Raw genomic sequence first — 16,695 nt, 5'->3', positions numbered from 1 at the left:
TTTGTGTTCTCTACCCAGCCATCAATAAAGAGCATGTTTGCAGTAAGAAGTAAGATTTTATTTATTCTGCAGTTATTATAATGAATAGAGCAGAATTGGGTGCTTATTGCTAAAGGGTGAAATAAAGAGATAACTGAATCTAAAAAAATGGCTACCCTTTACTTTTTTAAAGCACTTACTAAACTCACATCATAGTGGCTATTTTTTCTTCTTTTTCTTGAGTATTTGATGGCAAAAGATTAAAACAGCCCTAGAGGAATAGAAGTATTGCTGTGTACACTACAGTTAGCTAGCCAGCTAGCTGACTTGCCATCTAGATTGTAACTCAGGCCTAGTTTCTAATTTCCCAATAGATGTAGCCCAGCATGAGGCCTTTTCGGGGTCCATGGACAGAGAAATCAACTCATCAACTGGTAAAAAAAAAATCAAATTGTTTTCCACAGTTGCAGAGCAATTCAACTCAGGGGAAGTTAGCAGAAGGGCTGCTGGCAGAGGAGGAGCTGGTGGAAAGCTCTGTGGCATCCATTTTCTGTTTGGGAACTACTGGGCAAGCTAAACATTGGCTCAGCCTGGAGCTGCATTCACAAACAGAAAAGAAAAAAATGGCTCTCACAAATACCCCTACCAGTGAGTAAGTGCTCCCTGTTGACCTCTATTAAAATTATTTTCTTTGACCTACCTTTTTCTCGGTGTAACTGTGGCCCAGATTGGGACCCAAAGGAGTGCTCCAAATGGGAATTGGATGTTGTTTAAGTCCCCCTTGGCCCCTCCTCTGGCACCCCCCTGAAGGCCCCTTTTCAGGCCTTCCTCCAGCTTCTGCTGGGCTGGGCTTACCTGTGGACCCCTGGCTGAACCAGCAGAGTCCCAGCTCTGCTATGGCTGAGGGGCTGCTGCCAGCACAGCCCGACAGAATCCAGCAGAGCCTGGAGCCTGCGGTTCAGTGGGGGTCCTCCATATCCAACTCCTCTCAGCCTAGTGTAAATATGAGTTGGATTACATCCTGTTTCCAATTGCTTAGTTCATTCATTATATAGGAGCCAGTTGAAAAGTTTCCCCTTGATTGTCCAAAAGGAAGAAAAATCTAAAGGTCAGGAACAAGACTACAAGGAGAGACTCTCAAGGAGGAGTTAACAAACACATCCTGTAATATTTATTTTCTCTCTGCGCTTCCCTAAACTTGTAATATGGACAAGTTTGTTTTTTGGGCGGAATCTAAAACTGAGATACCTAATGCAGCATCAAAGCCAAACTCAGGAGCTCATTGTCATTACCCTAGTAGTTCAGTTCTTGAAGAACAACAACAGAGGGACAGAGCACAGGTGAAAGAGGACTGTAGCTATAGGCAAAGGCAAGCATTTGAGTCTTCAAAGTCCAACCCCTGCTTAATGCTGCCTTACACAGAAGCTGCCTTATACAGAGTCAGACCATTGGTCCACCTAGCTCAGTGTTGTCTACACTGACTGGCAATGACTCCTCAGAGTTTCAGACAGGTAGTCTCTCCCAGCCCTACCTGGAGATGCCGGGGATCAAATTTAGGACCTTATGTATGTAAGGCAGATGCTCTACCACTCTGGTACGACCCTTCCTTTAAATGCTCTGCTGTTGTTGCTCAATAAAGTTAGGACATGGGTGGGGAACATTTTTCAGACTGAGGGCTGCATTCCCTTGCAGGAAACCTTCTAGGGGCCACATGCCTGTGGTGGGCAGGGCCAGAGGCAAAAGTGGGTGGAGCAATGAATATAAATGTTATCGTTATACCATCGTTTCTATGCAGACTCTCACCCCCCTCTTTGTACTCAAGAGTCACTATCAAGAGCAGAGCTTGGAAAAGTTACTTTTTTGAACTACAGCTCCCAACAGGCCAATCCAGTGGCCATGCTGGCTGGGGCTGATGGGAGTTGTAGTTCAAAAAAGTAACTTTTCCAAGCCATTCTCTGAGTTCAAGGGCACACTCCAAGGAGGCAAAAACACTAATGGAGAGTGGAAAGCAAGACTGGTGAGGAGCTTGACAGGAGGGGGTATGACTGAAAAGGAGGTGTAGCCTGGGGACTGTCCCAAGGGTGAGAGAGAGGGCTTGAAGGGCCATGTTTGGGCCCCTGGGCCTGAGGTTCTCCACGTCTGACTTAGAGGCAGAACCTCTTCAAATGACAAGGAGGATGCATTCTTAATTTCTTCACATTTCCATTTTGACTGGAAAGCATCGGTTAATGTGAGTGGAGCCAGACCCACTGGTGAGAGCATCATTTTTAGCCAGAACTTTATTTTGCACATCCATATGCAGGCCTCTATGGAAATTAGCCCTACCTCTAATCGCATGATAGGATTGGGGACACAACTTGGAATACCAAGTATTGATCTCAAAAATTTGGTTTGCACAGTTTCAAAAGGGGTATAGTTATCATAAGCACATAGTTGTGAACCATACAGCATTTGAGCTACAACTTTAGCAACAAACACCTGAATAAGAGATGGAATATGCTGCCCCCCTTTAATGTAACAGAAGGACAGGAGGGCCTTTATACTCCTCTGCGCATTAGCAGCGGCATTTTTTGCTTGAAGTCTCCATGTTCCTGAAGAGTGAAATGTCACTCCTAAATACCTATAGGTTGTTACCTGTTCAATTGGGCAATCATTTACCTTCCATCGGTGCTTTACCCTCTTTCTGGTAAAAACCATAACCTTAGATTTGTCATAATTAATTACCAGTAGTTCTTTTTTACAGTAGCTGTCCAGAGAGCTCAACAAGCGGCTCAGACCAATGCTTGTCAAAGATAAGAGAACTGCATCATCTGCATAAAGGAGAATAGACAAGGGCCTGTTTGACAGTCTAGGTTGGTGAGAGCATACCAGCGCTAAATTTTGACCAGGGAGTTAATATAAAAGTTAAACAAAGTGGGAGCTAAGATGCACCCCTGTTTAACTCCCTTGAAAGTGGGAATAGGCCTGTTATTATTATTATTATTTATTTAATTTGGATCCCGCCCTTTTTAAAAAAGGGTTAAAAACATTATTAAAAAACATATTAAGCAATTCTGACACAGGCAATTCTGACACTAGGCAATTCTGGCCTAAGATGGCCAGCGCTATTACATCGTACACGTAATTGAGTATTTTCATGCAAGCACCGTATAAGTGATAGCAAACGTCTATCAATGTTAGTGGCCTCAAATTTCCCCCGAAGTCTCTCTCTTGATATCAAGTCAAAAGCTGATTTAAAGTCAATAAAGGCTGCATAGAGGGCTGCGTTACAGAGTGTCAGGTGGTAGCACCTAGTAGTGGGTTCGTGAGAGACTTGTGCTGGGGCAGTGTGAGAGATCCATTACGAGACCAGACCGAGAGTACGGGTCTGACACCAACCACATCCACACTGCGCACAGTCCTACTTTCATTTACCATTTGTTGTCCTCAAATATTTTATTCCTGGTGAATCCCTTTTTCAAGGCATCTTTCACTTCCTTGTTCCTGAGTGTATATATAAAAGGGTTCAGCAGTGGAGTGACCAGAGTATTCAAGAGGGACACCATTTTGTTCAGACCCAGTGAAGCATGGCCCGTCGGCCTCACATATATAAAGATGATTGCCCCATACAGCACGATGACAACTATTAAGTGAGTGATGCAAGTAGAGAAAGCTTTCTGCCTTCCAGTGGCTGATGGGATTCTCATCACAGTGGAGATGATGAAGATGTATGAAACCACTGTCAACAGGGAATTGCTGAATACCACGATGGTGGCAACGATGAAGACGATCCACTCGATGAGGTGAGTGTCGGTGCAAGCCAGCTTTAGTAATGGTCCGACATCACAGTAGAAGTGATTGATGATGTTGGGACCACAGAAAGGCAAGCGGAACACAAGAATCGTCTGGACCAAGACAGTCATCAAGCCACCAAACCATGAGCCACAAGCCAGCTGAATGCAAACCCTACTGCTCATGATGGCATGGTAATGGAGAGGGTGGCATATGGCCATGTAGCGATCGTACGCCATGGCGGTGAGAAGAAAGAACTCGGTGGCCCCCAGGAAAAAATGGGAGAATGCTTGAGCTTTGCAACCAGCTAAGCTGATAGATTTCTTGATTGAAAGCAGATGAGCCAGCAGTTTGGGGATGGTAGCAGTCACATAGATGATTCCCAAGAATGAAAGGTTTCCAAGGAAGAAGTACATAGTCTTATGGAGAGCAGTGTCATGAACGACAGTGGCCACAATGACAATGTTCCCTGTGACAGTCAAGACATAGATCATCAAGACGCCCACAAACACTAGAACTCTTACCTTTTGGATGCTGGGAAAACCCAACAAAATAAATTCGGCCACAACTGTTTGGTTTTCCATCACCACCTGCAATAAAATATAATAATTACCATGGTGGATCAGAGGGATGTTCTTTCTGGGATATGATTCTATTGAGGGTGGGCGTATCTCTCAATGCCAGTTTCTCTTAGCCTGTCATTTTCCCAGTCTTAAGTTCAGTCCTCCACGTTTCCACACCAGTTGGCATTATCATTATTTTTAAAAAGTCCTCATGAAAATTCGTGAGCATTTTAGTGTGCATCTCTCCTAATATACACATTTGTATGCAATTTTGCCTAATGTTCACATTTTTGTAACGTAATTTTTGCTAACGTGATTTTCACCAATCGATGCATTTTTATGCACACTTTGCCCCAGTAGATGCCTTTTTCAACACGTTACTTGACTGGAGAACTGCGCTGCTAAAATGGGAGAAGTGCAAATTTTGAAGTCTGGCTGTGTTTCAGTTCAGAAAGTGCAAATTAGGTAAGCTCGCCTTTAAGTGCAAACTGAATTAAATTTGTCCCCCATCTCTAGATTCTATGTATCGATATCTTTGATATTTACCCATCCACAGAACCTAAAGTCCAAGAGGCATGCTCATAAACAGGACATAAGGGCCATATTCACCTATGCGTTCAGTCTCCAAACAGAGTAACTGAATAATTCTCCTCTGCAACACTTTCATACATGCAGCACAAAGACATATTCACATTAACACAAACAGAGCCAAAGATTCCACTGTCCTCGTCCATCTGTTCCACTTCAGCCTTTGTTCTCAAGAGCACAAAGTAGACATGTTTTCATATCCCTGCATTCCTGTCTTACATTCCTGCATATTGGCTCACGGGTAGGGAATCCACTTCTCATCCAAAAGATCCCAGGTTCAGTCCCCAGCATCCTCAGGTAGGGCTGGGAAAAGACTTCCGTCTAACACCCAGGAGGGCTGCTGCCACTCAGTGTAGTCAGTACCGAAATAAATGGACTAATAGTCTGACTCAGCATAAGGCAACTTCCTATGTGTCTATATTCCTTTATCTTCCCAGCTTATTCTTTCTCTAATAATTTAGTTTTTCTGGCAACCACCATTAAAAAAAAGAGAATCTGGCACAGAACAGTCTCTGAACATACAGTGTGCAATAGGGCAGGCTCTGCTCAAGTGAACAGTGGGTTGGATCCTAAAGGTTCCCTTTTGTCAGGCTTGGGCTTGCTCAGTCAGCGGTAGCCTCACTCCTGAATGGGGTTTGGATCTTGCATAGTTTATGACAGCTAAATTTAAGATCTGGGGTACTGTAACACATTTATTTATTTATTTTTAAAAGCTATGGGATTATGTCTCAAAGATAAATTGCTGATTAGGACCTCAAAATTTTCAAATTTAAAAGCAACAGTAAATGCATGCACAGCGAAGCTATTTTGGAGAAGTATAATTCCTGTTATTTCATAGGGTTTTCTGTCTTTAGATTTGCAAATAATGCCACTCAGTTCCTCAAATGACATAATAGGAACTATTCATCAATTGAATAATGCCTTTATATCGGATCAACACCTTTGCACAGTCAATTGACAATCTTGGTCACCGGGTAGAATTGAGAATTCTGATTCAGTTCACATTTAAACCTGAATTTATCAAACCCACAATTTCTGAAACAATATGAGAACTGAAACACAGCCATCCTTCAAAATTCACATTTAGTAGAATTTTGGGATGCAATTTGCCGACTGAACAACATTTACAAAAATGCATATATTAGGGGAAAGTGTAAAATGAACACGAGTGAAAATAGCATGCAAAAAGAGATGAAATGATGAGAAATTGCTTGTAAAAATGTGTACCTTTGTTAAAACTGCCTACAGAAATATGTTTATTTGGAGAAATTCACACTAAAATGCTGGAGAATTTTCATGAGGATTTTTTTTAAAAAAAATTTGCAGATCACTATAGAAATGTAGAGTACTGAATTTAACACTGGAAATATGAGAAACGGAGAGAACCCAGACAGACAGCTCTGTCCATCCCTGTCACCAGGTCTTATATTTATCCTCCACTACTTAGTATTGTGGTGACCTTGTTGACTGAATAACAAATAGCACTTGACTTTAATAGAGTTACAAATAAAACTAAGCATCATATGATTAAAAAGAACACAAAAAGGTACACATACGAGTAAGTGCTCAGATTGGTCCTGGATTAACCATATTCTGTTTCCCAAAAAACAACATTGTCATATCTTCTAGTATTTGTACACTATCCAATATTTTCCAAGCATTTATACTAATGGAGATAAATATCCCCCCTTGCAGAGCATAATATTTAATACAGGTTAAGGATGTTGCTTGATATCAACCTATAAAAATGTCTGTCTCTCATTTTATGCTTGCATATTCTTCTTATTGTTACTACTACTACTACTACTACTAATAATAATAATTTATTACCCACCCTTCCCCAGTAGGCCCCAGGACAGGTCACAACAATATAAAATACAGCATTAAAAACAGTTTAAAACAGTTTAAAACAAATTATATGTGCAGGTGAGCACAGAAATGAGACTAAGAAGAAATACCCTCCCCATACTTCACACATATATTTCTGCATTCTACTTGCTATAGGCAATAATGAAGTCACAGGTCTTCAATGCAGGTTTAGAAGACCATTTTAAATTTATGAGAATGAGTATTTCAGTCTTTCCTGATTGTTCCCACCGGGGAGACAAACTCACCAGAGAGAGGCAGAAACACTTTCGGGAAATTACTCAGTACTGAGTACTTTACTTGGCAAGAGCTTGATAACAGACTAGGGATGGGCAAGAATTTCCATTCAGTTCATATTTCAAGCAAAATCTATCAAATTCTCAATTTCTGAAACAATATGAGAACCGAAACACAGCCACCCTTCGATATTCGCACTTATTCAAATTTGCAATGCAGTTCGCCAACCAAGTGATGTGTGCAAAAATGCATGTATTAGGGGAAAGTGTGCATAAAATGAATATGGGTGAAAATAACACACACAAATGCTCTATATGATGACAAACGGCTCATAAAGATGTGTACATTAGGCAAAAAGGCATAGAAAAATGCGTCTGTTAGGAGAAATTCATACTAAAACGCTGGAGAGTTTTCATGAAGTTTTTATTAAAAAATTCCAAATTGCTGCAGAAATGTGAAGAACTGAATTTATGATTGGAAAAATGAGAAACCGAGAGAACCAATCTTGTCAGATCTTTCCATCCCTATAACAGTCATAGGAATAACACAGGGAGCTGCCTGAGTCGGACCATTGGTCCATCCAGCTTAGTATCATCTACACTGACTGGCAACAGCTCTCCAAGATTTCAGGAGATGATGGAAACTGAACTTGGGACCTTCTGCATGCAAAGCAGGTGCTCTACCTCTGCCTTTCCTAGCTTGTCCCCGCCTAATTGTAACCTTCCCTTCATCTGTGCATTCTAACCACCTACCTGTGCTTCTTACCATTGAAAAACTAGCCAGACTGATCAACCTCTGTCGTTTACCTATGTGTACATTGCATCCTGCCTTTCTTACAAAGAGCTGAGGGGTACATGGTGCTCTCTTCTGAAACATGTATCCATTCAGTGCTTCCAGGAGAGTAAGCCCACCAGTCCAAAGTGCACAGCAGATGACTGTCCATGGTATTAGAAGCTCCATTGATGCCAGCCATGGCCAGCGTTCAACGAAGAACTCAGCAAGTTCATGGGAGACACCCAACATTCAAGATCGTTCCCATGCCTACAAAAACTGTCCTAAATGCCATCTTTAGGATCCAGGGCTGCCGCCAGAGGATGGCCAGGTTTCTTTCTTTCTTTCTTTCTTTCTTTCTTTCTTTCTTTCTTTCTTTCTTTCTTTCTTTCTTTCTTTCTTTCTTTCTTTCTTTCTTTCTTTCTTTCTTTCTTTCTTTCCTTCTTTCTTTCTTTCTTTCTTACATTTGTATACTGCCCCATAGCTAAAGCTCTCTGGGCGGTTTACAACAATTGGGCCCCTCCTTAGGATGGGTGGGTAGTTCTCCATTCCACAATCTGCATCAGCATCCGCTCCCGACCCTGCCGTGGATCATGAGATGGAGCTCCCAGGCACCCCCCTACTACTGTGCAGGCCCACGATGCCCGCCTGTATGCCCCACCTACCTCTCCCTTGAAGTAAATGCTGGTTTCACTGCAGGTGCAAGCCTGCCATCAACCAAGATGGCGGCCAAGGTTTCCCTAATGGGTTGATGCCTCTGCCATCATCTTGGTTGATGGCAGGGATGTGAGCTCATAGCACACATGCATGCCATTAACCAAGATGGCAGCGGAAGCATCAACCCCTTAGGGAAACTTCAGCTGCCGTCTTGGTTGATGGCAGGCTTGCGCCTGTGGCGCAATCAGCATTCACCAAGGGAAAGGTAGGTAGATGGGGTGTGCAAGTGTGCATGGGGGTGTCGGGGCAGGCTGGTGCCCAAAGGCCCCAGCATGCCTGGCCCTGGCCCTGTTGGGATCCCCTGGAAAGCTCGTGAAACTTTGGGAGTGATTTCTGTTTGTTGGGCCCTGGGCGAGAGCTAGGGTGGATGGGTGGAGCCCTGAACCAGAGGCAGGAGGTTGAAAGATGTTGAGTGGGGAAGTGTGAGACAATTGTCTTAATATTTATTTCTTAGTTTGTGTTATGTATGCATTTGTATTATGGTATTGCTGTATATTTTTATAACATTTGTTGTTATTTTACCCATATCGGTATAGAAATTGCTTAAACAAATAAATAAATACCACTGAGTGGTTAGTGCTTGGATGAGTGACCCCCTGAAAATCACATGTGTGCCACATTGGAAGAAAGGCAAGATATAAATATTATAAATAATATATAAATATTAAAAAGAAAAAAATAACACAGAAACTTTATGAAACCCTGTTTTAATATTTCAAATCCACATGCATGCAGTTAAAAAGTGAGTGAGCAAGCATGAAATGATTTAGAATCCACCAGTAACTTCTGTAGGGATCTGATCAAGAAAGACCAAGGTAGAAAGTGCATATCTCATGTGTCTGTAGAAGGAAGGGAGGGGCAGATACAGCAAAATTCAAAGACCTAGCCATTAATATATTCAAGTTTTACAGCACAATCCTGTGCCTCCTTTTAAAACAAAATACACCCCAGCTTGGGATGCAGGAGAAATTTGATTTAGTTCACTTCTTAATCAAAGCTAGCTAATTGACTTTTTGAAATAACATGCGGACTGAAATACATCCATCCTTCAAAATTCGCACTTCTCTGAATTCTGAAATACAAACAAACAAAAATATAAGAAAAGAAAATGTGTACAAAAAGGCATATATCAGTGATAGTAACACTAACAATTTATTATATCAGGGGAAAGTGCTTGCTACAAATGTGGATGTTAGGCAGTATTGCATTCTAGAATCATAGAATAGTAGAGTTGGAAGGGGCCTATAAGACTTTGCCTGATCCAGCAGGGATGTTGATGATTGTGATGACGACGACAATAAATACCAAGCTGGTAGTTGACAGAATGGTCAAAGAAGCCCAATTTCAAATGCACAGGCACTTTAGTAACAGAGTGTGCTGTAAAATGTTGACTCAAAAAACAAAATACACACATACCACACAATGTACCAATAAAATGCAGAGATGTACAATTACAGAAATATGAAAATTACAAAGATAAAATGCACAACAAAAGTCAAATAATATGCCTCATATTATTTGACTTTTGTTGTGTATTTTATCTTTGTAATTTTCATGTTTCTACAATTGTTCAAATATGGAGGAGAAGCACATCTTTGCCAAATTCTAACACTCCCCCCATCCCACACACCATGGACACACCCATGAGCAAGTTGAAAATCAAGACAATGACAATCAAGGCACTCCGTATATCAGAGTGAAATATGTTTTTTAATATTTGCTGCTTTCTTCAAAGCTTCTTTGACATCTTTGTTCCTCAAGGTATAGATGAAGGGGTTGAGGAGCGGGGTTATAACTGTGTTCAGGACAGACACCACTTTATTTACCTCCAGGGCAGAGTTTGCTTTGGGCTTCACGTACATGAACATTACTGTCCCATATTGTATGGACACAACTGTCAGGTGGGCGACGCAGGTCGAGAAGGCCTTCTGCCGCCCTGATGAGGAGGGGATCTGCAGTATGGTGGATATGATGAAGATGTAGGAGATGGCGGTGAAGAAGAAGGAACTGAACAGGAGAAGTGCTGACCCCACTAACACCATCTGTTCGAGGAAGTGGGTGTCGGCACAAGCCAAGCTCAACAACGGGGTCACGTCGCAATAGAAGTGGTTGATCAGGTTGGGACCGCAAAAGGGGAGTTGGCAGATCAAGATGGTCTGAACAATGACGGTGAAGAACCCTCCCAGCCATGACCCAACGGCTAACTGGAGGCAAAGCGTGCGGTTCATGATGACGCTGTAATACAGCGGGTTGCAGATGGCGATGTAGCGGTCGAAGGACATCGAGGCAAGCAGGCAGAATTCCGTGGCTCCGAGAAGAAAGTGGAAAAAGGCTTGGGTGATGCAGCAGTAGAAGCAGATGGCCCTCCTCTCCGCCAGAAAGTTGGCCAGCATCTTGGGTGACAGGGTGGTGACATAGAAGATCTCCAGGAAGGAGAAGTTTCCCAAGAAGAAGTACATGGGATTGTGGAGATGTGGATCATGGGTGATGATGAAAATGATCAGGATGTTGCCTGTGACGGTGAGGATGTACATAAGCAGAATGGGCACAAAGAGGTACTTCTGCAGCTCTGCAGAGCCTGGAAACCCTTGGAGGATAAATTCACTGAGGACAGTTTGATTCTGAAGCATTTCTTGGAAAGGACTCATCTACCTGCCTTTTCTCTGTAATAGCAGGGGTGGGTAGGGTAGGGTAGGGTAGGGTGAAGAAATCAGTAAACTCACTTTATCATCATTCTGTTTACATTTGCATTACTTTTTCTAGTTTGCTCTCAAAGCAAACTCAGGTACCCTATATAAATTGTATCAGTTTATACAGAAAAAATGTCTTGAGAACCAGGGTGGTATAATGGTTAGAGTGTCAGACTTTGACCTGGGAGACAAGGGTTCAAATCCCCGTTCAAGCATGAAGCTCACTGGGTGACCTTGGACCATTCCCTGTCTCTCTCAGCTGAACCTACCTCACAGGGTTGTTGTAGGAGAGAATTGGGAGGGGGAGAACCATGTTTGTACACCACCTTGAGCTCCTTCGAGGAAAGGTGGAATCTAAATGAAATAATAAAATACATGTTAGCTATCTCTGATATGGATTCATTCAGTGGTATTCAACTAAATATTTACACAAGTAGAATGATTTCTGCTTTCTCAGTGGGACTTTCCACTCTCTCCTCCTCCCATGTGTGCCCCACACCATCCCCAACTCTGTTCCAAAGACTTGGGAGAACACCCAGAACAGATTTAGGGGGCATGCGGAGAGAGGATAGGGGAAGGACATTCCTTTGTGTGCAAAGTGAAATTCTTACCCTGATGGAACTATTCACAGTGAAAAGCTCAATACCACCCATAGGATCATGCTTCATACATTATCTCACCAATCCTTACAACAACCTTGTAATGCAGATATTGCAGGCAGGATGAGGGTTCCCTATGACCACCCAGTGAATTCATGCCTGCGGCTGGATTTTAACAATGTATTAGGAGAAAGAGACAGTTACATTAAGATTTGTTTCAGACTGGGGAAATGGAATGGAAGTGGAAATATTTTCAAGCAATGTATCTTTGCTAGCAAATGTATAATCGAAAGTTAACCTTCCTGTTTCCACCAAAATAGGAGCATCAGTGTCTGATTTTAAAAGCTGAGATTGTGGTAATAAGTTTGTTTAATATCTTCTCTCGGGGTGGTGAACAATAATAAGCAAAGGAAACACATTATACTTTTGTTCTTTCTATGTAGATGGGAAAAAATCTACTTAAGGAAAAAGCAGAACCTAATTTGCTTGTTAAGCCTTAAGGTTCATCAGAATTTAAAAGGCTCTTTGGAACCTAAATCTATGGTCAGAATGTATTAAACCCCTCACACTTTTTGATCTACTTTTAAATCTTAATTCACTGGTTAAGCCTTGGGACTCCTCTGCACTTAAACCTGCCCTTAGAATATAATGCCCTTGTGAAGCCTTTGCATATGCGCAGGCACGCACAAGATTATGTTAGTTGCATTTGATTTCCTTTAAAGTAAAATTCTGAGTTAAATATGAAAATTTAGTTATTTCAATGGGAGTCCTAAGATATATGTTATTCTGCTACTATATTATTCTGCTCGTGCTTGTTATGGGAAGTGACAAATCCAGCCACTAAAGCCCAGCCAATCAGGAATCCTGCCCTGGCTTCTGAGATTTCTCAAAACACTATCCACAAATTGTCAAGCTGATCTTCACAGATAGGGGATCAAAAAACTGCTTAAAAAAGAAAAAAGAGAGAAAATCAGACTGGCTGGATGTTCTATACCCCACAAGTTGCCTTGTGTCTACATAGAATAGAGTAACTATTCCTCTACTAAGTAAAATTATGTGTATTTTAAAAACATACACTCTTTCTCTATGCCCCATTGCCTTCACTTCCATCCTCTTCCACCGCTGCCAAATTTTAGATCGCAAGCTCCTCAGAACAGGGACCTGCCCTCAAGTGAAATACACCCTGATGGTACTAAAATCATCATCATTATCATAATCACCAGCTATCCTTACATACAGCGTCTGATTCTCGTACCACTCGGAGGGAAATACAGCTTATGCACAGAAGGAAAAATGTACTTACTGGTCGAGAATAAAATTATATGAAGAAATGGCTAAGATCAGCCACGATAATTCCATCCATACAGCCTATGGATCTTCAACTGCAAGCCTTTGCCTTAGATTTCAAACAAAAACAAGACACACCGACATTTATTTAAAGATTTTGAAATCTAAGGCATTGTTGAATAAAAATAGACACTTTGTAAGTGATAGCAAAGTCAAGAAAACAGATTGTCAGTGTGGATTTTATGAGGATGCCTTAATTTCCCAGTTATCGGTACTGTGAAAAATGCCGCTTTGGAACTGAATTCCACATATGTCTGTTATATTTTTAACTTCTTCTTTTTTTTAGTTTTGAAGAAGAAGCAATAATAACCTTCTGGGAACTCATTAGGTGGATTTGCTTGTAAATGAATTTTCCCCCCTCTTGCTAGGGTTGCTAAGCTTATACACTTTACAGTGTATTTTAAGGAGACAGAGTTGCTGGCTTGAGAGAGTATGGCAAGCAACAATTCAAACAGAAATAAAATATGAGAGAGACAGAGACAAAACCTAAACACGTCTACAAATGTTTACAGTAAATATTCTTTATCTGAGTGAGTATCTGATATTCCACAGCAACATTTGAGATATGTAGATTTTCCCACAGAAAGCAGTATTTGGCATTAGCCAAATCAGAACAGCATTAAGGCTGCAATCCTATACACACAAATCTGGGAGTAAATCCAATTGAACTCAGTGAGGTCATAATAAATTAGGCATGTACAGAGTTGTTCTATTAGGAAAATTTGAATTAAGCCATCAAGGAACATATTTCAACTTTTTTTAAAAAAAAGTCATACTTTGAATTCAGGTATCAAAGCTTGATTGTGGAATTTGAAAATTTATCACATTTTGATCTGTTAAAGAATTTCACTTCGTCTCTTAATCTGTTAGTAAACTAGTGGGATCTGACCTGGAAGGTCCACCAAGGCACTATGCTTCAGCAAAGTATCTGAAGAAGTACCTCCCCCCAAACATCACCCAACTTGGGTGTTGAGATATTTAGGAGAGGTCTTCTAATTTTGCTTTTTGTGTTTAGTGTTGGATCTTTTTTATTGTTGTAAGCAACCACCCTGAGCTCTTGGGAGAAGGTTGGACTATTATAACCATCACATTACAAAACAGACGCTCTCTCTGTCTCTCTCTCTCTCACACACATGTCACTACCCATCCATACTAGGGGAAAATGCCTTCTTGATTCCAGTGAAGTAATCAATGCAGTGAAGCAATCAATCAGATCTTGAGTATGAGCAAAAGCCAGTCCCCAACTGCAAAAGATTTGAGAGAGCTAATTGTTAGTTTATCAAGAGTTCTCCTTATCCATGACCACTAGAGGGTAGCAGTGCTCAATGTACATGAAGCAAGCCAAGTTTTAGGTGCCTAAAGTATTGACTTGGTGACATGGTCATGGGTGTGAATGGAGAAGGACAGCAAGCCCGGCAGTGCAGGGACTAACAAAAACTGCTTGGCTGTCGATCTAGGACTGTCATCGATAGTTATTAGCCACAATGACCTGCAACAAAATGTTGCAATGTTATCGTCATTCTTCACTTCCTAATAGAGTATGCTCACATTCAGGGTTCTAGCCAGCCACCTAAGCCAACCAGCCGTGCCATGCCATTTACTTTTCCAGAAGGCCATTTCATTCCCCCTCACTTTCCATTTTTTCTTTTCCAAAGGACAGTCAACATTCCATTGCTAGTGGCACACAGTCCTCCTTGACCAGCTTTAGACAAGCCTCTAGGCAAACTAAAGACAAAGAAGAATGGATGGTCCTGGTTTATTGACATGCTAAATGCAAATGTCACTGCCTTGACATTCACAGCTATCTGTTGGCAGAAAGCAAATGTTAAAGAATACTGCAGAGGTGAAGTAAAGCTATGATCCAAAGGCCTATGCTTTGAGTTCAATGCAATGAGGAATTCAGTCTCTCTCTCCCCCTCCCCCTCTCAGTTTGGCCCTCAGTTAAAAACAGAAAGAAGACATGCAGCTGTGTTTGGGATGGAAGGACCTACCAATTTCCCTTCTCTCAAGTTCTCATGTTTATAATCTTAAATGCAGTTCTCCACATTTCTGCAACAATTGGTGATTTTTCTAAAATGCAAAACCTCGGGGAAATTTCTTCAGCACTTTAGTGCAAATTTCTCCTAACAAACACATATGTGTATGCTGTTTTCATTCATGTACATATTTTCACAAGCAATTCCAATATAATACATTTTTGTATCCTATTTTCACTACATATGTGCATTTTTGGTTGGGGAACTACATCACAAAATATGGATATGTACACGTTTCGAAGGATGACTGTGTTTTAGCCCTCATATTGTTTCAGAAAATGCCAGTTTGGAAATTGCCACCCTGGTCTCCTACTGGGAGGAAGGGCAGGATATAAATCTAATAAATAAACAAACAAATAAACAAACAAAAATAAATCATCAATTTGATTGTTTCACCTTTAAATGAGTTTCTCCCCCATCCCTAAATGGTGTGTAGGATACCATTTGGTCTTAAAAATCCCTGGCACACACATGGTTGCCTGGTTGCTTATCTTTCAGCGTTGCAAATGCTGAAAGTAATCCTATTTGTTTGTCAAATTCCTATGCAAATCAGGTGGCAGAACAACTCTGTTAAATCGTCTCTCCTTGTATCCTGACCACTCAGAGGCAAGATTATTTAGACTGCAAGGGCATCAAGAAACTACAGGGGCTCTTGAAATGGGCACATTTTACCTTTGGCCCCTGTTTTATTTCATGATAGCTTTCTCAGGTGAGCAAAATCCACAGGTATCAAATGAATAACAGTGAGAGGGAAGGAAGCTGATGTAGATTAGAACCACCACCCCTTCAGCGGCAATTCTTCTAAATGGTTTATATTAAATACTTTAAGATATCTCTGTATTCAAATAATGCACATGGGGTGTACAAAAACACAGAACCTAAATGAAACTATCTCTATACCCATTACTACAGTCAGACATGTACCCCATGATGGAAACATGCTACTTTCTCCAACTACACTTACTCTCCATTCTGGGCTCTTCCCATTCTGGAAAGGGAGACTCTTTGAGCTTGAAAGACACTTTAATAACATTTAGGCATCTAGATTTGATGGGCAGCAAATTCTTTCCATTCTTTCCATGCAGAAGTAAAGCTTGAAATCCAGCTGGTCCAGTCTGACGCTGAAGTAAAACAACCTGGAGCTTCCATAACGATTTCTTGTGCAGTATCCGGTTACACATATACTGGCAATGGGATGCACTGGGCAAGGAAGAGACAAGACAAAGGACTGGAATGGGTGTCTTCCATTACCAATGGCAATGGAGACAGTCAATATTATGGTGACATTTTCAAAGGACGATTCATCATCTCTAGAGACAACTCTAGGAATTTACTATTTCTGGAAATAAAGTCCCTGAAGCATGAAGATACTGCTGTGTATTACTGCGCGAGGTGGGGAGGTCCCACAGTGAGGAAGGCAGGCAGCTGGGCCATATCAAAACAGTCAGTGATACTGTTAAAAACATAGGAAACTGCCTTACACTATGTGAGAGTCATTTGTCCATCTAGCTCAGTATTGTCTACACTGACT

The 16,695-nt window shown here is 41.3% G+C and overlaps 2 protein-coding genes across 3 annotated transcripts; both read right to left on the bottom strand.

Annotated features, from left to right (window-relative positions):
• Positions 1-460: 460 nt before the first annotated feature.
• On the bottom strand, positions 461-16,213 carry LOC133366918 (olfactory receptor 6X1-like). Its single transcript, XM_061590467.1, has 6 exons — positions 16,129-16,213; positions 13,085-13,177; positions 11,452-11,536; positions 3,394-4,340; positions 835-972; positions 461-575 (listed from the first exon to the last, which is right to left on the bottom strand). Exons 2-6 carry the CDS (start codon positions 13,138-13,140, stop codon positions 461-463), a joined length of 1,341 nt encoding a protein of 446 aa, XP_061446451.1. The 5' UTR covers positions 13,141-13,177; positions 16,129-16,213.
• On the bottom strand, positions 10,184-13,162 carry LOC133366223 (olfactory receptor 6X1-like). 2 transcript variants are annotated; one of them, XM_061589085.1, is made up of 2 exons: positions 13,085-13,162; positions 10,184-11,155 (listed from the first exon to the last, which is right to left on the bottom strand). In XM_061589085.1, exon 2 carries the CDS (start codon positions 11,138-11,140, stop codon positions 10,184-10,186), a length of 957 nt encoding a protein of 318 aa, XP_061445069.1. In that variant the 5' UTR covers positions 11,141-11,155; positions 13,085-13,162. The 2 variants fall into 2 exon arrangements, with proteins under 2 accessions (XP_061445069.1, XP_061445070.1); XM_061589086.1 differs by lacking the exon at positions 13,085-13,162 and adding an exon at positions 11,452-11,517.
• Positions 16,214-16,695: the final 482 nt, after the last annotated feature.

This window comes from Rhineura floridana, chromosome 11, assembly GCF_030035675.1.
Source record: "Rhineura floridana isolate rRhiFlo1 chromosome 11, rRhiFlo1.hap2, whole genome shotgun sequence".
Taxonomy (NCBI): Eukaryota; Metazoa; Chordata; class Lepidosauria; order Squamata; family Rhineuridae; genus Rhineura; species Rhineura floridana.
The sequence above is the reverse complement of the archived record's forward strand: the minus strand, read 5'-3'. Positions and strand labels throughout refer to the sequence as shown.

What these genes read in the sequence shown, in the direction of transcription:
- LOC133366223 (XM_061589085.1), bottom strand. Translation starts at nt 11,140, where the DNA reads ATGAGTCCTTTCCAAGAAATGCTTCAGAATCAAACTGTCCTCAGTGAA.
- LOC133366918 (XM_061590467.1), bottom strand. Translation starts at nt 13,140, where the DNA reads ATGGAATTATCGTGGCTGATCTTAGCCATTTCTTCATATAATTTTATT. An exon ending in TATAATTTTATTCTCGACCA is followed by an intron (nt 11,537 to 13,084) that starts GTAAGTACATTT and finishes TATTTCATTTAG; the next exon opens with ATTCCACCTTTCCTCGAAGG. An exon ending in ATATTTGAGGACAACAAATG is followed by an intron (nt 973 to 3,393) that starts GTAAATGAAAGT and finishes TATTTACACTAG; the next exon opens with GCTGAGAGGAGTTGGATATG.